The 20949-nt window shown below is 42.6% G+C and overlaps 1 protein-coding gene across 6 annotated transcripts; it reads right to left on the bottom strand.

Moving 5' to 3' along the window:
• Positions 1-1633: 1633 nt before the first annotated feature.
• Positions 1634-20743, bottom strand: ktn1 (kinectin 1). Of its 6 annotated transcripts, none has more exons than XM_085392071.1 (36): positions 20582-20743; positions 14631-15340; positions 14196-14354; positions 13968-14084; positions 13751-13881; positions 13506-13610; positions 13206-13346; positions 12907-13004; positions 12536-12680; positions 11890-11986; positions 11604-11788; positions 11418-11465; positions 11238-11275; positions 11027-11117; positions 10655-10723; positions 10487-10524; positions 10311-10401; positions 9737-9805; positions 9604-9641; positions 9218-9308; positions 8983-9095; positions 8813-8897; positions 8579-8619; positions 8364-8454; positions 7523-7609; positions 6006-6095; positions 5814-5900; positions 5645-5734; positions 5394-5486; positions 5218-5286; positions 5033-5116; positions 4212-4295; positions 3165-3248; positions 2974-3069; positions 2755-2865; positions 1634-2641 (listed from the first exon to the last, which is right to left on the bottom strand). In XM_085392071.1, the coding sequence occupies exons 2-36, from the start codon at positions 15337-15339 to the stop codon at positions 2612-2614; spliced, it is 3795 nt and encodes a 1264-aa protein (XP_085248197.1). In that variant the 5' UTR covers position 15340; positions 20582-20743; the 3' UTR covers positions 1634-2611. The 6 variants fall into 6 exon arrangements, with proteins under 6 accessions (XP_085248197.1, XP_085248198.1, XP_085248195.1 ...); XM_085392072.1 differs by having other exon boundaries at positions 12907-13013; positions 13968-14060; positions 20582-20742; XM_085392069.1 differs by having other exon boundaries at positions 12907-13013; positions 20582-20741.
• Positions 20744-20949: the final 206 nt, after the last annotated feature.

The raw sequence follows: 20949 nt of genomic DNA, 5'->3' as shown, positions 1-20949 counted from the left end.
TGTCTGTCTGATTCACGTTCCCACATGCATACCCACAGAAATACATACACAGATTTTTTTTTTTTCAGGGGGGGGATCAAAAGCTTTCTACCACATACCACACTGATAGGGAGCAGATGCAGGGAGTGGGCTGCTTTTCTGGAGCTGTGCTGGTGTAGTATGAGTGTAAATCTGTGTTTAGGGGGAGGAGTCAAGCGTTAGCAAGCAAGAAGCATGCAGAGCAGAGGCGTACTGCAACAAACTAAATTGCACAATTGAGGGTATGAGTGTTAGCAAAGGAAACACAAGGCCCCTGTCAACTTCCTCACTGCTCTTTGGCAGGCTTTACGTGATAGCATCTCTATGCAAGAGGTGATTTGCTATTTTATCTAGGGATTGAGAGTAACGTAGTTTCTATTCTCTGTATGTCCTGTACATGTGGCAGAATTGACAATAAAGTTGACTTTGACTTTTGACTTTGAAAACAATGAGCATGTGTCTGACAAAGTGAAACCTCAGATTTATGACATTTTAAAATCTCTGCAATTTCCACACAAAGGACATCATATTGATTACAATGGCGGAACTGTAGAAAATATCCCTCATTTTAGATATACTATCAAACGTGTACATTTTTAGGCGTGTAAGCAAATGACTGTATAGTAGGAAATACCCACTTTGCAGTCAGTTGTGCACACATGGTTAAGCAGTCTGCAACAACAGGCTGTGAAAGGTGCTTCCTGCGCGATCCAGTTTAACAAGCATATCAAAGATGCTGTGAAGCATATTTGTTCGCGAGGTTTCCATGAAGGCAACAGCTAGACCTCCAGTCAGCTGACTGGAGCATGACAGTGTGGGAGAATGTGAGGAATGTGCTGATTCCATGTTGCCTGTGTTCCTGATCTGACCCGCACCCCTCCTCCAGGCAGCACAACAGTCCTGTTGTTTTAAAGGCCTTTTAACATGCAAAAGATGAGAGCAAGAGCTTTCTGCGAAGAGAAGTCACAGTCAAGTCATGTCTAGTCGCATGCAGATTTATCCTTTTGTCAAAAATAAAAAGCCGGAGGTGGCAAAGAAAATATGGAAAATTTAGAAAGAATACACCCAGGCCTTTGTGCCTTTATAAGGGCTCAAGTAGAATAGTAAAATTTCACTTTCAAATGATCACAGTAGAGTGGTACTTTCCAGCATTACAGGTGTCATCCTTGGTAGGTTCTAGATTTTAGCTACTAGTTCTTTCATAAGAGTTGTACCGCTGATAGAATTTGTAAGCCTCACACAAAGCAGAAAAAGTGTCCCATAGTGAGGGATTATACAGCATGTTACTATCACAGGAACCTGGTCACACCCCAAATGTTCCATTATTGAGGGCACGCAATATCAAGCTTTTTTACTATTATACAAAAACACTTACCCAGAATAACGCCTCTGCATGATGGACATGTTTATTCTGCATTGTCATGCTGAATTTACCTGCTAGCAATCGCACCATTAACAGAAGCTTTGACTTTTCCTTTCCCCATGTTCAGGATTGTTAAGGCTATAAACAAAATCAATTCAAGTTCCAACTTAGGTTATATGCTGCCCCACTGTGGCGAGAAGAGGGAAGTGCATTGGTAGAAGGGGGGGGGGGGAAGCAGCACAGGAGGCTGAACAGATTTATCAAGCATCCCTTTTATTAACATCACCCGTTACAAAAAGAACAAAATCTTCAGTGTTAATGATCTTAGCAACAATATAGCGAGTGCTGATTACAGATGATATGGGACGCTTATTCCTAGAGTAGTTGCAGTAGGATTAAAAACCCCTACACTGTTGACCTGGCCGTACACAGCCAGGGTCACACACACTCCCTTCTGTTTGGAGCTACAGTACAGACTTGAGTACAATTTGTCCATGCATCTCCATAGTTACAGTCACGTAGTGACCCTTCAGATATGCTGAGACCTCTTCTGATCTCCCTTCTCCCACCCAGTACTGAGCCAAGGTATAACATGGAGCTATGAATGAATAAATGCATAATGGATGCACAGTTGGATAGTTTTCTGATCAGGAGGAAAACAGATCAACAACAGTGTATTTCAGCAGGTCCTAACTGATACATTTAAACACTACATATCTTTAAGTTAAGAAGAAAAGGACTGAAAAACCAAAGTTTGTTTAGTCGAGTTGGAAATTCGTATCACTGCCCTCTCTTAACACAAATAACAACAAAACTACTGCAGTACTCAAAAGGATTTCAGTGAAAAATACAAGCAATTTAAAACAGAGGAATGGTTTCCACATAGTTTAAATTATGCTGGATGTCATTAAGTTTAGAATAAAAATTAACTGGCATTGTTGCTAAAAGAAGAGGAATGTGGTGGGAGTGGAATAGTGTGTATTTTGGTATAGTGCCTGGAGTTAACTGTAACCTCTGCCTGCTCCTCTGTGGCCAGCAGTGAGTCTGGGAGTGGTTTGCCAGCGTTTTGGCCAGAGTCAGTTTGAGGCTGCCTACAGTACAAGTGCAGTGATAGAGGTTGAAACGGAGGAAGTGGCTGGGTGTGACAGTATGCTGTGATGTGGTCAGGATGAGACCGAAAGTCAAAGGTGGTCTCTGTAATACAGTCAGGGTGGCTGCGTGGGGGTCTCACTATACCTTGGGCAGATCTTTATCAGCCTCCTGAGGGAAAGCACAAACATTCAATTGCAAAGTTTAATCTTCATTGGCAAGAGGAAAGACAGGAGTATGATACCCAATTGTGAATAACAAAGCGCACGATCAAAAGGCCTCACCCCCTCCTGTCTCTTAGTGAGTTGCCGGCTGACAGTTTGTAGCAGCTGCTGCAGTTCGGTGACTGTCTGACCCAATCCTGCAGTCATTTTCTCGTTTCTGTCAATCTCCTCCTGTCACAAACACAATTTTTTGGTCTTAACATGACATTAAAAGGATCAGATGTCACTACATAAACATTTGGTGTCACAACAGTGTTACAACACTCAAACTGCCCTTACTCTTTGTGATGACAGACTGCTGTTCTCGATCAAGTCATCAGCATTGTCTGTCACTTTTGAGAGCTCCCCTTGGATCAGATCAACAGACTGTTGGGCCTGCATGAAGGGACAGCAATTTCCGCTTGTTAGCATTGTGGTTGGCAGTTTGACCTTTATCAGAAGTGTAATGAAATCCAGATCATTCCCGTTACCTTATACAGGTCACCAGCCACTTTTTGCCTCTCGTTTTCTTCTGCCTCCAGCTTCGACAGCGTCTCAGTGAGCTGGGTTTTCAGCTGGAAAGAAACCAGACATTTAGATATTTTGCACTGTTGACCTGGCCTTTGAGTCCCGCTTCTAGTTTTTCAGAACATATACAAATCCTCCTGCCAACATAACTACATTAAACAGTTCAACATTTGCACAGATTTCATTTTTTCCCTGGGCCTGCTTAGACAATGTTCAAACCAAAAATAGCACTAAGCTCATGTGGGCTTTTTGGTACAAGCTGAGAGGATGAATCATAATCCAGGAAGTCCTGTTTAAGTAATAAAGTAATTCCCTAAATTTTATCAGACATTGCAATACTTCGTGTGTACTTCAGAAGAAATGACTGTATCACTGATAACTTTCCAGACTTTGCACATTTCTGTCTCAGTTTTTCCACAACTGTAAGATAAATCCAGTCATTATGTCAATCACTTAACACAAGAACAGAAGGAATGCACACCAATTGGTATGAACCACATAGCAACGTGATTGTCATTCTTATAGTGCTATTGTTGAAGTGAACACAGCCAAAATATTGCTTAAAACTACTAAAGATTCATGACCACCGAAGACATTCAGTGACTATCAGACAAAACAGACGCAAGGCTTGCCTGAAGGCATCAGAGAAGTTAAATTATAAGTGATAGACAAAGAGGAGGCATACTTTTGGCCTGGCAGAGAAAGATTTTTAATTAGCAAGCCATTTGTTAGACACAAGTAGAGTGCAGGTGCAGAAAAAGAAGAGTTAGTATTATAACTCAAAGGTGAGTCATCACTCAGAAGCTGGAAACCCCGCCCCCCGGCCCCCCCCCCAATCTTATTCATGACTCCACCATACAAGTCCAAATCTACAGAGTTTGTGAATGATGACCCACAGTTTTGCAGTAGATAGAGAACCCCGTTCTGTTGCAGTCAGTGTCGCGCCACTGCTGAGTGCAATAAAGGCTAAGATTTAAAGGAGCTCTAGCTAGAGGGTGAGCAACGCTTACCAAAGTCAGCTCCTCATTCTGTCTGATAGCCTCTGTATATGAGCCATCAAGTCTGGTCTGCAATTCAGTCAACAGATCTTTGAGCTGAAATTGAGTTTGACAGGGTTTTGTTTAATGTGGGTCTGTCATAGGTGAACCAGGTCAGCACTACCAGCACACAGTTTATGCAGTCATAAGGCATCCACAACTAAAAAAAAAAGGTCATAAATGAAGCAGAGGGAACCAGTTGTGCATGACTGCAGATAACCAGATTCATAAGTGATTAAATTCACACAAAACAAAAACCTGTGCTGTGTGAACTTTATATTCCCAGAATAAACAAACGGTGGGATGCCACAAAACACCACACATGGAGCAGTTTTCACACATGAACTTTGGACAATTTCAAGACTTAATTTGGGATATTTCTCACAGTTATCCGTTTCTCAGATGTAGCACAGAGCAGAAAATGCTGAAATAGCCTAAATTGGACACATTTGCACTCATGGAAATACTTAAGTCTTTTTAAAGTGAGGGGGCTGTGTGGGTAGAGCCTTGCACATGACATTCACTAGCTAGTGGTGAATGCACCAGGATGTTACCTGTGCTAACCACACATCAGTGCGATCTGACATTACAAAGACTTAAACTGCCATCTCTGTAGTCTAATGTCCAATCAGACTGCATATAACATTTGCAGTCTCAACGCAACCTCTGTTGGGTGCTCTCTGCAAATGTTCAGGGTAAAGGTGCATGTGTGAAAACAGCTCAACTGTTACACAGAGGTCGCACGTTCACCTCAAGAGGTTAAACATGACTGAAGGAGTCCAGTTTCTGCTCACCTCTCTGACTTCTGTCACATAAGTGGCACTCTCGCGCTCTGCCCTCTCCAACTCAGACTCCAAGTGCTGTTTTTCTCTTCTCAGCTACAGAGCACAACAGATGAGCAGAGATACAAATGACAGCCGCTCTAACAGGACATTTGCGAGTGTACATTGTAGACTTTTTGTGTGTTTGGTTTACTGACATTTTCCAACTCTGCTTCATCAGTTAGTCTCTCGACCTCTTGCTCCAAAGCTGCGACTTTCTGGCTCATCTGAGATCAAAGAAAGAAGAACAATCCAGTGAGAGAGAACTCTCAATATTTCACTTCAGTGACTGTGCATTTTGGAGTTTTATCTCTTGCTAAACCTGAATCCATACCTCTCTTTGTTCTGCTTGCGATAGCTCCAGCTTCACCCTCCAGCGAGACTCCTCCTGCTCCACACTGTTCTGGAGGCGCTGCAGGATGCCCTCCTGTGGACACAACAGAAATGACAGCTCCATTTGGAAGGGAGATCACTGTGCTGCCATAATGGCAACTGATGGCAACTCCCTCACCCCCCTAAAAAAAAAAATAAAATAGAACCCCCCCAAACAAACAAACCCAAAAGCAAAATAAAAATAACTCTTACTGTCTCTGCCAAAACCTTCTTGTACGTCTCACAGTCTTTCTGTAGAACCCTTTGAGTTTCCTCAGCTTCTTTCAGTTTCTCAGCCAGTTCCTAGAAAGTGGATCGTACTTACTGATGGACTCATTTGAAAAAGGAATGATGTTCAACTTTGCATTTTTTCCAAATTTACCTCCGAGTCTCCTGATCCAGGGCTGGATTGTGGAGCTGAGTTTTCACCTGCTGCCCTTTCAAATCTTTGGAGCCATTCTTGATGGTTCTACAGGACAATTAAGGTGGAAAAATGAAGTAAACATCAACCACAAAACATGTAGCTGTAGTGTAAAAATGCATTTAGCATAGAGGTAAATGTTTCCTCTCATACCTGTTCAGAAGGCAGAGGCACATGTGGCAGAAGTCTGTGCAGAACATCTCGGCACTCAGCCTGACATACAGCCAGCGCTGTCTGGTTCTCCTAGAAGGTAGGGAGCAAATTGTAAAGGAATAAAAAGAGAAGAGGAGATTAACAAATGACTGTTTAAATACTTAAGATATTTTCGATGACAAGGTCCAGTGGTCATCCAAGCAAATATAACCACCAACTTTCTCTTAACCCCCATCAATCTGTTTCAAACCAGTGATCAGACTGCTTCAATCAAAATCCCACAAATTTTATAATGCCAGCTCGTTATCAAAGGACAAAAAAACAAAAATCTCACTCCCAGTTCCATTTACTCTGAGAAACCATAAGCATCAATGGACCACAGCTAGGCCATGTGTCACATCAGATTCAGAGCATCTCTCATTTGTGTTCACAAATTTACCTTGATACTCGCCAACAAACAAAAAGTACTGATCAGTCCTCTAATAACACACCATCAACTCTGAGGTCTGAAAGGGGGAACGCATGCCATACACGAGCCAGCTGGCTGTCTAACCACTGTTTGCATTAACACGCTGTCACAAGACAGCTTTGACACAGAGTGTGGAGCTGAATACAACCAACCAGCATGCACCGATAGCACACAACAGCTGCCAAGGAACTCCCTGGCTCAGGCGCGAGAAGGTGCTTTCTACTGTACTCAAATGGCAGGAGAGCAGCTGCTGTGCAGATAGTTCGGCATGTACCCTCACCTAATGTAGGAGGATGACTGAAATAAACGTTACTGTAACTCTTAATAGCACAGCTATCTGGGAGCAAACTCTACATGAAGTAGAAATGCATGAAAAGAACAGCTGATTTAGTTGCACTTTGTTCACCCTGATAGAGAACAAAGATGTTTCAGTTGTGAGAACAGAGCATTGAGAAACATTAGAGGACTGCTGCATATTCATTACAAGCTTTGAATGTTAACACTTCTCTTATACAAAAAGGGAAAAAAGGACTAGATTTGAATTAAACAGATTTTCTTTGATTAACTGGTGATCTTAACAGTACAATGTCACAAAGCATGCCACATGACAGAGAGACGACAGGAAGCTGCAAATGATTACAATGAATCTCAATCTAATGACATCTAGTGAATTTCTAAGTCACTGCACACTCATTTCCAAGCATCGACCTAAGCTTTGGGTAAGGAAAGGAAAAAATAAACCTCTTACACTTAAAAGCGTCAAGGAAAGTTATGTATACACACTTAAGAGGCCAATATTTGTTAAATAAAGTCGGAGATGCCCGAGGGGGAGCAGATTACTGTAGTTCAACAGCTCAAAAACAGCCAATTAAAAAGTTGAGGCCAAACAACAGAGCGGGAGGAGTGAAGGTAAATGAGTATGCAGCGTTGTTATGGATGATGGCAGAAAAGAAATTTCACTGGGTCGATTATGGCAAAACACAGCGTTTCGGAGGGGGATGCATCAGATTGGAACTAGAGTGAAGCAGACTGAGGTGAGGTGTCGAACCTTGACAGCTTTGCTGAGTTTCCCTTGAAGCATGGACTCGGTGGCTGACAGAGCTTCCATTGCACTCCAGTTTTTCTCCCGAAGCTCCTGTTTTGGTCAGTTCCAGAGAGATACTACTTTCAGTTCAGCCTCGGGGGGGGAATGCATTCAGTGACCCTCAAATAAAGACTGGTAGAGTAACAAAACGAACCAAAGGCATTTCTCATCCATGCTCCACTAGCTAAAAATATGTAAAAAACAAAAAGTCTTGATAGTCCTACTCTGACACCATGTGTGGTTTAAAACAACATGCACAGCCTGCACAGGTATATTTAGTAAAAAAATATTCGTTTTATTTCTAATTAAAATAAGTGTCTTCAACTATAGTGTGCATATAATAATACAAATATGTTTATATGCTTCTCAGATTAAATAAACCTCTCTCAAAAATAAGAGAGACGAGTTTCTAATGCTCTGAATCACCCACAAGCACAAACAGGCTTGCTGAAACAGTCATGGCCAGCGGCGAGCACAACAAGAGTAGGCTGGAAGCCCTCTTATGCAATGCTCAGCTTAAGCAATCCAAAACAGACACTGAACTGATGTGTGTGTAATCGTGTTACATACACAACCTGAGCTGAAGAAAAATGTGTATTTGGTTTAAAACAAACAAAACAAGGAAAAAAAGCACTATTTAAAATGAACAAAAAGCAAGTGGCAGACAACAATAGGCAGAATGAATATATGCAGTGTGCAACACTGTGGGGGGAGTGCTTTGTGAAACACAATGGGCAGGGCTGATTGCTCATAGGGTTTGACCTGTGCCATTCCACAGTTCAGGTCATTGCTATGTGAAACCTACATCATTCTTCTTCCTTTGAAGGTTTACGGTGTTCCTCAGCTCAGCCAGCTCAGCCTGCAGAATGGAGACCTGTTTCTCCTTCTCTGACAACCTGACAGAAAACAGCAGAACCACACATTACAAAACTGATCACACTTCCGGTACAATACAGTAAACAGGCCTAAAAAATAAAACAGCGTTGGTATTGTTTTGATATGCCATGCAATACTACTCACGCTGTAAGGAGCTCAGGGCTTGGCACTACCGTGTGGGACTGCTATATGTGCGGGAGAGAAACAGACAATGAAAACCAGCACTGAATATCTCATGACACTAAAATAGGAACAGCCAAATAAAGAAGCTATAGCATGACGACAACCTTTAACATAGTAAAGAGAGCCCCCCCCTCCTCAAATGACATCTGGATGATTTTAGCCAGAAAATGTGTAACATGAGCACTGTTGCTGTACCTGCTGAATCTTCTCGCTTAGCTCCTTCGTCCTTGCCTCCAGCTCACTCTGTAGTGTCTGGATCTTCTGGTCCTTTCCCACCAGCCTGTTGGTCAAATGTTGGTCATCAAAAGTCGGATTTGAAAGGCGTGTGCGTAGGGAGCTTACACTGAGGTGCTGATTTAACTCACTGAGCCTGGAGTTCTTGGAGCTGAGTAGCAGAGCTGGTCAGCGCTTCTGCTGTCTCCTTCTGTCTCAGCTGCTCCATCTCTGCCTGCAAGGCAGCCAACTGCTGCTCCAGAGCCTGTGAGACAAAAACTGATTCAGACAAGAGCCCAAACAAGGACAACACTGAAGAACAATGTGAAGAAAGGGTCTTTTGAAATCTGCCAAACTGTTTATACTGATACAAGGAAAGGGCTGCACCTCAACTGTCTTCTCTCTGGCCGAGCTGCTGTCTTGTGCTGCCTGTAGACTTTCCTCCACCATTTTCAGCTTTGTTTCCTTTTCTTGGATCCTTTGAAGCACAATAAAATAAGGGTCAATATATTGTAAAGCCTGTGAAATCTGCTTATCTTCACAATATCAACAATGAGAGGACATTCAACAATAGAAAGCCTCTTGTTCCAATGGGAATGGATGTTGAAAGAGCTACTATGAGGGGTGTGTCTTAGGAGTGTCCTGGACTGCCAGGGGGAAGTCGTTTTTTTATATGCTTACAGAGTCAGTAGTAGCCTTTGTTTTCATGAATAGGATATGGTTGGAACTAAACCTTTGTACTAAATAATCAAAATAAACTTTATTGATCTTACTTGCTCTGGAGTTCTTCCACCATCAGCTCTGAAGACACCTTTAGTTAGAGGGAAGAAAAAAGGAAAAAATATATATACAGAATAGGAATCAAAAATTCAGGAAATACTTCTTAATAATCATTTTAGAACCCACCTGTTTATCCATCTTTTTCTTAAGGTCCTCAATTTCTTGTTGAAGTGACTCATTCTCTTTCCTTGCAGTCTATATTAGGGGAAACAAATTAGTTTAAGACTTCATATCAATTAAAGATTGTGGTTAGCAGGCCAACAGTATTATGCAGAGTCACTTAGGGCGATCGTGGCTCAAGAGTTGGGCGTTCGCCTTGTAATCGGAAGGTTGCCGGTTCGAGCCCCGGCTTGGACAGTCTTGGTCGTTGTGTCCTTGGGCAAGACACTTCACCCGTTGCCTACTGGTGGTGGTCAGAGGGCCCGGTGGCGCCAGTGTCCGGCAGCCTCGCCTCTGTCAGTGCGCCCCAGGGTGGCTGTGGCTACAATGTAGCTGCCATCACCAGTGTGTGAATGTGTGTGTGAATGGGTGGATGACTGGATATGTAAAGCGCTTTGGGGTCCTTAGGGACTAGTAAAGCGCTATATAAATACAGGCCATTTTACCTTTTTTTTTTTTTACTTAGGGGAAGCTGTGGTCAGATAAATATGTTTATATGAGCCAGCATGTTTTGATTGTGTCTTTTAGAGAAAACAGATACCTTAAGCTCCTCCTCTTTGTTGGCCACCTCAATCAACCCTTTCTCCAACAGGCCCTCTACAGTTTTCATGTTTTCCTCCTTCTCCCGGACACTGTTCAAAGAATTATGGATCATTTATTTCATAGACAGATTAAGACGCTGGTGTATTTAAAATGTGTTCCAGTTCTCATACCCACCTCTTCTGGAACTGGTCCAAAGCCAGCTGGGATGCAGTCTGCAAGAGGACATCCAAAAGTAGATTGTTTTAAATGAAAAACAACCTCTCAAACAAACAAACAAAAAACCCACACCAACATATAGTGGATTTTTTTTCTTAAACAGTAAAGCAAAGCAACACAACTAACCTGATCAGAAATCTGTGCCTGCAGATTCTGAATCTCTGCCTTCAGTGACATGTTCTCATTGTGCAAGGCCTGCAGATGAATGCAGGCGACACTTATTATGCCAAGACAGGGGAGGATCTGACATACTGTGCAATCACTTGGAAATTATAAAGAATTCCTAATTCTGTCTTAGGTTTACAATACCAGGAAGTGCATTAAATCAATTTGTCATCTGAACCCAAAATATCTGCAAATCTGAGCATGCCCTCTTCCCGTGGGGAAGAGGATTTCAAAACTACATTTCCACTCAACACAGCAACACATTCCTGCAAACTAATGAACTGGTACAATGTTAGTAAGAGAAGCTGTAGTGAAGTGCTCTTCTGAAAATACCTGCATGTTAGTTTCTCTACTAGCCCCACTGCTCCTCTCAGCATTTAGAGAATCCTCCAGACTTTTTCGCTGCAGCTCTTTTTCAGCCAGACTAGGCAAAAAAGAAAAACAACAACAACAACAACAACAACACAGGGAAAGATGAAATATAGCTCAGTGATACAGCCTGGAATGTGATCCACAATATCTGAGAAGATGAAATCTTTCTTACAGCTTTTGCAGCTCCTCAATGTGGGAGACATGAGTGGCCTAGATATCAAACAGAAATGTCATTAGCCTACATTCTCTCTCTCTCTCTCACACACACACACACACACACACACACACAGCCATCTAGGTACTCATCCCATATTGACTTTAAATGATAAGTGTGTGAAGTTGACCCATTTACCTGCGTAGAGATCTGGACCTGAAGACTTTTGTTCTCATTCATAAGTTCCTGTTAAACACAAGTCATTAGTGAGCATTAGGTTGAGGACTATAAGATCATTCACATCCATTTTGATATCATTCCATGTAACTACAATAAGTTTCATTTTTCTTGCTGCAGGTTTGGCACTGCGAGTTGTGAGCACACCTGAACTCGGGCCTGGAGCGAGTCGTCCTGCATACTGTGCTTGGACATTTCCATCAGCTCCCTCACTTTCTGTTCCAGCCGGTCCTTGGAGACCACAGCTTCAGTCAGGCTGCTGTGTAGAGTCTGGATCTCCTTGTTCTTGTTGCTCATCTCAGCCTCAACTGCCAGCAGCTGATTGTGGAGCTCTGCAACCACACGACAGCCGTCACTGAGCCACCATCATTTTTTTTTTTTAGGGTTCACAAGAATTAAAACTTTTGTGTGGTGCAATGTTATGTTTTATCACCTTGTTTGGAGGTCTGAATTTTCTCTCTTTCGGCATTGACACTGTGGATAAAGTTTTGCAGCTCCTCCCAGCGGCGCTTAGCATCCTGCAGCTGTGCCTGGAGACAGATACAAACTCTGTGAACACCTTCCTTCCATACATTTTCATTGGAATTGCGCGATCGTATAAATTTTGCAGAGGAAATTAAAACTTTATGAAATCCATCAGAATATCTAGAGGCTTATGTGCAGATTCTTTCTCTGATTTTTTTCCTACACAGTGTAATTCTCGCACTAAGGCTCTTTGCCAAGACTTGTTTGTGTCGAGCCAGCAATTTAAATCTCCATCTTATGATCGTGGTCTGCGACAAGCCGGGAAAGGCTCATCTGAGTGTCTAGCAAGAAAAGTGTTGTTTATACACAGCACAAAGCCTCAAACATTCCTGCTTCCAAAGGCAACAAAAATCCTTCCAGCTCAGGTTCTGTTTCCCATAACCCTCACCGGGACTTCCACTACAACCTCCTCCCATTTCCCGAGTAATGCTGCCACACCCGCTAACCAGATTTGAAGCATGACCAGGTTTTGCACAACTCGGTTCATTTTTGTCTCAGCTGGGGAAACTGAAGCACAGGCTAAATAAACACGCCGTGCATCTGGATTAGCGTACCTCCAGCTGGGACACGTTCTGCTTGTAGCTGACCTCCAGTGACTTCCTCTGGTGCTCCTCCTGCTGCAGCTTGCTGTTGCTGTCTGATAGCTCTTTCATCAGGCCGGCATACTCGGAACGCAACTTGTTTAGTTCGGCCGAATTCCTATCAAGCACACGTACATGACACGAAAATGCGTTTGTTAAGGGATATGTATGGGAAATTGCAGCAGAAGCATTCTACAAATAGCTTAGACTATTGTGTAACGAAAGATAAGGTAAAAAGACAATGAGGTGACTAAGAGAGATAGCTGGAATCACTATGCTTCACTACGCTGAGCATGAGAGATGTATGGAACTCTAGGGAGCGTGAACAGCTGTGTAACACTGACTTGCTCTCCATCTGGTTGGTGGCGGAGCTGACTGCGTCCCTCAGGATGCTGTTCTCTTGCTGCAATCGACTGATCTGGCCTTCCAGCTGCTCCCTCACCTGCTGAAACTACACACAATTAACAGTACTGAGTCTTCACCAACTCTCTCTGGAGTGCCAAAGAAGCTGCCAGAAGTTTTTTTCTTCACATTTTTGAAATTCCTCATTTCTTAAACAACACTAGCAGTTACCCAAGTGTTATCAAGTATAATACAAGCCAGTACTTGCTGTACTGAAAATAGTTGAAATGTAAGGCTTCACCTTTATTTGCATTGTCTGGAGCTCTTGGTAGGTGCCCTGTGCTTTGACCTGCATACTGCCCAGTTCTTTCTCCATCGCTGCGCGTTGCTCCCTCATCATTGATTCCACCCTGTTTGTCTTCTGCTTCTCAACTTGCAGCTCCTGAAGCAAAGTATGAAGATAAATTAAGCATTTTACTGAACCAAGCGGAATTATTCCAGCATTACAGAGATTAAGTTGGAAGGAAATCAGTCATGTCACAATCATTAGGGGGAACAAAAAAAAAGAAAAAAAAAGAAAGAAAAAGATTGGACTCTAGACCTGACTGAGCTGTTTCACTTTGTCTTTGGCAATGGAGGCCTCCTCCTGCAGAGTTGTCAGAAGCTTTTCCCTTTCCTGGGCAGTCGGGTCAGGCCTAGTTGAGGACTGTCAGCAAAAGAGAACACATTTTAAAAGAAGGCATAGAAAGTCCAACTACAAACACTGGGTGGCCTGCCAAATGCAAACAGTGTGGAATGTTGTTTGTGACAGCACCCAATTCAGCTTATCTCTTATTAATCTCTCACCTTGTGCCAGGCGTCCACGGCATTAGGGCTCTTCTCTCGCAGTAGAGCCATCACACTGACGGCCTCTGCATCTGACAGAGCCAGGCTGGACAGACCGGAGAGCAGCTCCTTCAGTTTCACCTCTGTGTTCTCTGTTAAGGCCAGCAAAAACGAGAAACTGAGTTTAAAAGGGCTTACAAATATTTTGGGATTAAAAACCCACGCTTTCACCTCTTACCCTTATCAGTCTCGTTTTTCTGCTTCTTGCCAGACCCTTTGGATGGTGCGTCATCGTTATGGGCTGTCTGGTGGTTAGCAGAAGCTGCTGAGTCTGGCAAAATATGGGCTTCATCAACTGGATTTCAGAAAATACTCTTTATTAGATTTTGTCTTTAGAGTCTTAATAGAGCCAAATTCTTCAAATTTAATGTTATTAATTAATAATGCAATATTTTATCATCATTACCATGATCAGTTTTCTGCTTCTTGGCAGAATTCTTCTTTTTGCCAGTGGTCACGCTTTGAGTTGCACCATCTAAAACTTTGGTTTCAGCCACAATGGGAGCTTCTTTCTTGACAGTAGCTGGGGCCTGCTCCACTTTAACCTCTGTATGCTGCTCATCTGCTGGAAAGACAGGACGGCAAGTTCAGAAAACCTTCTCAGGTTGCCTTGATTGATTAAATAAGAATGCTCGATTATCATTAAAGTTACTGGCACAAATATCCGAACTTGAGAAAGTAGCAACTACAGCAATATATCTTCTCAATTTCACCACAACTGCTGTAATTTCAAACAAATACTAACCAAATGAAACTGCTACTTGCAGTTCTCATGTTTTTTCAAAAAAAAACCCAAAAAACAAAACTGCAACCATTTTAAACATTACCCTTGGTTACTAACCAGACTCCACTTTTTGTTTCTTCTTTTCCTTCTTTTTCCCAGAAATCTGGGGAGGTGTCTGAGCTTGAACGGGAGCCTGAACAGCTTGGATCTGGACCTGAACCTCACGTTTCGGTGAGGGTGTGCTGGACTGTTTGCTTGCAGCCAATGGTGCCTCTGTCTTGCAGCTGACTGGCTTGGAGCCGTTCACTTCTGGCTCCTCAGAGGGAGAAACTGTGGTGGCGGCGGAAGCAGCAGCGGCGGCGGCGGCAGCAGCAGCTTTGGCAGCCTTCTTCTCCTTCTTCTTTCTCTCTCTCAGACCAGTAGGAGCCTCTGGTGACACCGAAACAGGCACGTAGGGAGTGGGTGTAGGTAGAGCAGGATCAGGGGTAGCAGCTGACACAGGTTCCTCCTCTACCTCCACAGTGGAGCTGTTGGCACCTTCAGCCACATCGAAATCCCGCAAATCCTCCTCTGACTCCCCCCCACCTCCGGTTCCTCCGCCGCTTCCCCCACTGGAGCTCTCCTTCTTCTTGCTCTTCTTCTTTTCATTCTTTTTACGGGGGTCTGGCTTGCTTGGTGGCAACTTGAGGTCACGCTTCTGCTTAGCAAGCACCTCATCGTAGGAGGTTTCTTTCATGAAAAGCCAGAAGAAGAGGAACATGAGGGCGATGACCAGTGAAGGGGCCAGGATGAGCAGGTACTGAGAGTCGTAGATATCCACCGCCATTCTGAAAGTGGACAATAACCCAAGAAAAACAAAACCAAGCTTAGTTTAGGAAACTTATCTTGTTCAATTTACACTTAATATTGGTTTGAAATTTTAATAGATAAAGTCTAATAGACTGATAAAGACAGCTAAATAGCAGATCCCGAGGGGATAAACTGCTCAAACATTGAAACTGATATAATGAGATTTATAGGATTTATACACTCAGTCAGCTTGCTGCTGCTTTCCATCTAACAAGTCTGGCTGGTCTCTCAGCGAGCATATTAAGTTTCAGTCACAGGAGCCAGAGTGATGGCTGAATGTGACAAGTGAAGGGTGGATCCCTCACAAAGGCTAAGAAATTGCATTCTCACAGGCTAGCGCTTTTTCAGTCACACTGTAAAAAAATATCCCAGTTTATCTGCCTTTTGATTTTAATGGGGACTAGAATACGCAGAATGAACAACATGCTGCATTCACAAAGATTTGAAACTTGCAACTGCAAAAACAGACTCAACAGGAAACTGCTTACTGAGCTCACAGACAGGAGAGTGAAGGACAGAGCTATAGATCTCCTTGCAAACTGACATCTTTTTGAAAACAGAAAAGAATCCCGGTTTAATTCACTTGGACACTGAATTCACTATTCAGACCCTGAAACTGCATGCATCTTTACACAAACTCTTTGGTTATAGACCTCAGAACAGTGTTCAGACCTGATTCTCTAGGCAGAGTTCATGAGTGGAAATTGATTATGATAGGTGTACATAGGGGCCGGAGTGTAAGCACACCAGTAATGCTGAGAAGGTAGGAGAGGAGATTCTTCTTCTTCACACCCTGCCCCCTCTTAGCAATATGATCCAATTAGAAGACAGTCCCCCAGCCACACAGCTTAACGTATGTACACATGTGTAACTTGTGTACAGAGAGACACGCCTGTGCCTAAAACACTGACTGTGAGACTCAACTTTGTTTGCCCTGGTTTAAAAGGGGACCAAATAGGTCAAGATCATTAGAAAGGCAACTAGGCTAAAAAGAAAATGGCTCACGGTGTCTTAAATAGTCACCTCCCTCTTTCAGCCCCCACAAGAATGACACGGTGGTTATTCTAAACTCATATCGGACCGGATTTGCAAGGGGCAAAAATACACCTACGTCCAAGTGTCACAGGATGAGATCTGCTGCAGCTGCAGTTCGGCCCCCGCCTGCATAAAGCCAAAAGAAGATGATGTTCTTCCACCCCAAACAGAGTTTACAGAGTCAAGTGGTCCTAAGACATCATCAGCTTTGCATCTGCCAAAGATATTTCTAGGAACTATGTGGTGAGTTTGAGCTGACTCCTCAAGGCTATGCAGCAAGAATAAACTAGCACAAACTGGCATTTTCCCCCCTAAATTTCCCCTTTAGGCTCCAGTTTTTCCTCCCTAGTTCATATCTTTTTCGCTTTAATCGCCCCGATAAGATGTTTTTGTCACATCCTTTGCAAATTTCCAGCAATGGCAGCAACTTTACTAAAAATAAATAAATAACGAACCGTTTTACAACATTGCTGCAAAGTACCTCTTGCAAATCAACACACAATGACACCACGTGCAAAACGGCGACTTATCACAAAAATTAAACCACCGTGTTTTGACAGTGGGGGTAAGTTAAGCCCTGGGTGACGGCAGCAGTATTGTGTCTAACAATGCAGAGTGGCAGCGACAGTGAGTGACCTGAAGTGCGACACAATCCCACTATACTCAAGATTTGTGGCAGCAATACAGCGTAGGAGTCACTGTTGTAGAGCAGACGTCTTTAGTAATTTGGAATAAGCAGATTACCCATGATAATACATTTAAGAATAACTTTCCACTGCAGGGCTTCCTGTGGACTGGCAGGCTTAGTATAATGTTGATACTGTTTCACTCCCTTCTCCCCTCCCTGCCTCGCCCAACCCTTCCCATTACACGCAGCACATAAAAACACATCAGGCTCATTATGACTACTATTTGATCCAATTTTGAAAAATTGTTTGTCTTTGAAACAGCACGCCTTTCCTGTGAACAAACTACGAGCTCCCCATTATGTAACATCTTTGAAACATTTTTTTTTGGGTCCAGTTTTTATTATATAACATTTTTACTTTTACTTTGACTCAAATACATCAGATTGTCTCATCTTAATAATTGATTGAAAATGGCTGTCTTATTCAACCAACCCAAGGACTGAATTCCTTCACACTCACAGAAAACATAAACGGTGTGCAAAGACATATCTGTGAAAGCATGCACCAAGATGTGGTCTTTATAAGAGATTTTACTCTGTGCTGGTCTTTTGTACAGGTATCTTATCTGTGACCTCATTAGAAAATGTGCCATTCATTCAGCGTTAAAGCTTTACACTTGAACCAATAAGAAACACTTAAAAACCAAAAATATATTTCACAGTTCTGGATGAGACTGCCCCAAGCATTAACTACCTGGAACACACTGCAGGTTTTATATATTAAAAAAAGGTCAAAACATAAAGAAGCCCTTTTAAACTATGTACTACAAACACAAGTTTCTAGTGTAAATAAAATCATTAACTTTCAGTTGCTGCTAGATCAGGAAATTGCTGATTGCATATTAGAGGACACTCCCATGCCAGAGTACATTATGTGCCAAAATAACTCCGCGTTTCTTCCTGGTATTTAAAGTGTGGGTGGGGTAAGCAGTATGAAGGTATGAGGCTTGGTTGCTTTGAGTCCCTAGCCTCAGACTGGAAGGTGCATGAGATTTTTTTTGTACGGCCTGAGGCTTGTTCCAGCATCAAAATGAGCCCGCAGGACAAAGCCCTCCCGGGTTATTGGCTCCCCGGAATCTAACCACTTGGCTGGCCAGCCCTCTTGATTTTGGCAGACATGGACACAGAGACAACTCCTGATAACTATCAGATCCAAAAAGCAATACAGAGAGTAATTGAAAATCAGGCCATGCATACATAATAAATGTATAATAGGCAACAAGTCATTTTAAAACACATCTATAGTCCAGGACACTACAGAAAAATTGAGCTTTTTTAGCAAGTGTGCAGTTTCTCTACAATACATTATATAGCCAATGTAAGTTTAATAAACACTATGAAAAATGAAAACTATTTTTCTGGATCAAACCTACAGTAGAATGGTGGGGAGACGGCCAAATGAAAATGTGTTACAAAATGTAATTAAGTGGTAATAACATAATAAATTCATATAATCGTTATGACTGTAACGACTGTATCTGCAGGATTTTTTATTTCTAGCAGCAAGTCAATGTTCACGACAAACTGTAGGAGGTGCACTAGCAGTCACTTTACCTTTATGTTTTAATGTTATAATTACTTTGAAATGATGAAGAACATCTTTGTAATGAAAAGAAAATTGCTTCTTTAGAGTGCGCCATTTTCAATTCAAGTTTAGTACAGGGTTACAGCAACAGTCACTTCAAGACAAAGACTTTATTATTAGAGGGGAAATTCCAATGATTAGATGGTCTTCCCTGAGTAAGCACTTGGCGACAGTGGGAAAGAAGACCTGCTTTTCAACAGGAAGTGACATCTGGCAGTACTAGGGTCAGGAAGGGGCAATTTACAGGCCCTACCATTTGGAGAGTAAATGGGTAAGAAGACAGAAAAGAGGAGCACAAACCACAAACAAATGGGGGGTTAAAAATGGACCACTGTTTTTTCTACTTCCTCCACCATTGTCTAATAAAGTAAACTCTTGAGCGTGGGGGGGTTTTTTTGCCCTTCAAATGAGATGCCATTATATCAACCTCATCCCTACATGTCATTTGTATTTTATTTACATGTTTTGTGTCTGTATTCTGATTTATAATAATTGCATAGATTAGCTAGACTGTTGTAATATGTTGTTTTATTCTTAAAATTTAAGAAATATCATATTCACCAACAACACCTTTTACTCACAAAGAGTCTGATAGTCAGGCAATTAAAATAATCTACCTTAGATTTATTGTTAAGTCAAATGGAAGTTGGCTCTCTCTGAATACTGACATTCATCTTTATCAATCTTCTGGCAATAAACTACAGAAAGTACCAAAGTACACAGTGACTGTGGTTTTGGTTTTATTAGAAAACATTAACAAAAAGGTTATCTGCAAGGATATGATCCTGCCTGTCAGGCTTTATCCAGGAAAGTATGTCAACAGTAAAACACTTCAGATTAGAACCCATCTACAGACAGACCTCAAAGAAACTAAAACGAGCACTGTTGTAAAGCAAAGCTAACAATGCTTTCATCAAAAGAGAGAGGGAGCTGAGGCATAACCCTAAAGGCTTTTTAAAATAGGGGCAGTGAGGTCTTGGAAGAAATCTCAAGCTCCTTCAGAGACGTACTTTAGTTTTGTGTTTACTTAGTGAGTAAAAGTCAGTTTAACAAAGTCTCACTTTTCAACAGTAACGTGTTTGGTCGCTAACCCCATTATAATCCCTTTTTATTGTGCTTGCCAGCACCTAAACTTGGTGATATAGCCCCGAGTCACCTCAACATTTACCAGCTGAGCCCTAAATGTCCCAGCATGCTAGGTCATGCCACACGTAGCATCGTGGGCCTTGTGCTGACTAGTCAGCAATGGCAGCTATTCTTACACTTAGAGGAACACTGTCAATGATCGCAGCATGTAATCACAGAAAAAGCAGAAGTGGCCTAAGCTAGCCCAGCTAGGTCATTTATCACACGTCATACTCAAATAAACCTCGAAAACGAAAGAAAAGACAACACATGTCACAAAGATGACTTCCCAGAATGACGAGCAATAATGTCCAACTGCTGGACATTAACTGTGTTCCGGCCACGGTCATAAACAGTTGCTACTGTGTATAAATCCATGAGCGAAAAGAGCCGTCACCACTTTTTAAGTTCGACTAGGTGGCTATAGCTCAACACTATGAATGGGCTAGCTAACTAGCAAACTAACGACAGCAAGGCACTAGCCTTAGCTGCCCAATCCAATTAGTACAGAGGCGACAGAACTGACCACACAAATGTTAGCCGAAATACTTTGACTCTCTTTCACACTCTCTGGAGGGGTGGACATTTGCCCACACGGGCCTCATTCCTCCTCAGATCCTAGCCTCCGTGTCTCTTGAAATCTCTGACCCGTCCCCATCCTTCCGTTAAAGTCCTGAGGGCCGTTCCCAGGCCTACGTGAAGAGCTAAGCTGTGCTAAGTACGGGATGAGCAGCTTTTTTCACAAGAAACGAATAGAAGATTTCCAGAAACAGCCGCTAGAAATACCTGTAGCTTCAGTTTGCTGTTCCCTTAGCTAGTAGTGAAATGGCGTTGCTCTGCGTTGACACCAGCACACTCCTGCCTTCCCAGGGCAGCTCCAACCCGGCTTTCTTCTGCGCTATCCGTCACAGAGAATCTGCTGTTTCTGGTTCGCGGGGGCGGGTCACAGTCAGCCTGCTAAGGAGCGTTCATTTTGAGACTCGTGGCACACCGAAGGCCACATGTCATCACATTACAAATAATAAGTAAAAAGTACCGCCCTTTCGAAACATTCTTGGCTCGTAAATCTTACGATACTGAAAGAGGAGTGGTCCAGCGCACTTCCCCAAAGTCTACAGACCAGAGTACTATAATTGTATGACAAGTTCCAGCAG

This window comes from Rhamphochromis longiceps, linkage group LG19 (assembly GCF_057381845.1).
Source record: "Rhamphochromis longiceps isolate RC_006_pf linkage group LG19, R_longiceps_female_GT1.1, whole genome shotgun sequence".
NCBI classification, from domain to species: Eukaryota; Metazoa; Chordata; class Actinopteri; order Cichliformes; family Cichlidae; genus Rhamphochromis; species Rhamphochromis longiceps.
The sequence above is the reverse complement of the archived record's forward strand: the minus strand, read 5'-3'. Positions and strand labels throughout refer to the sequence as shown.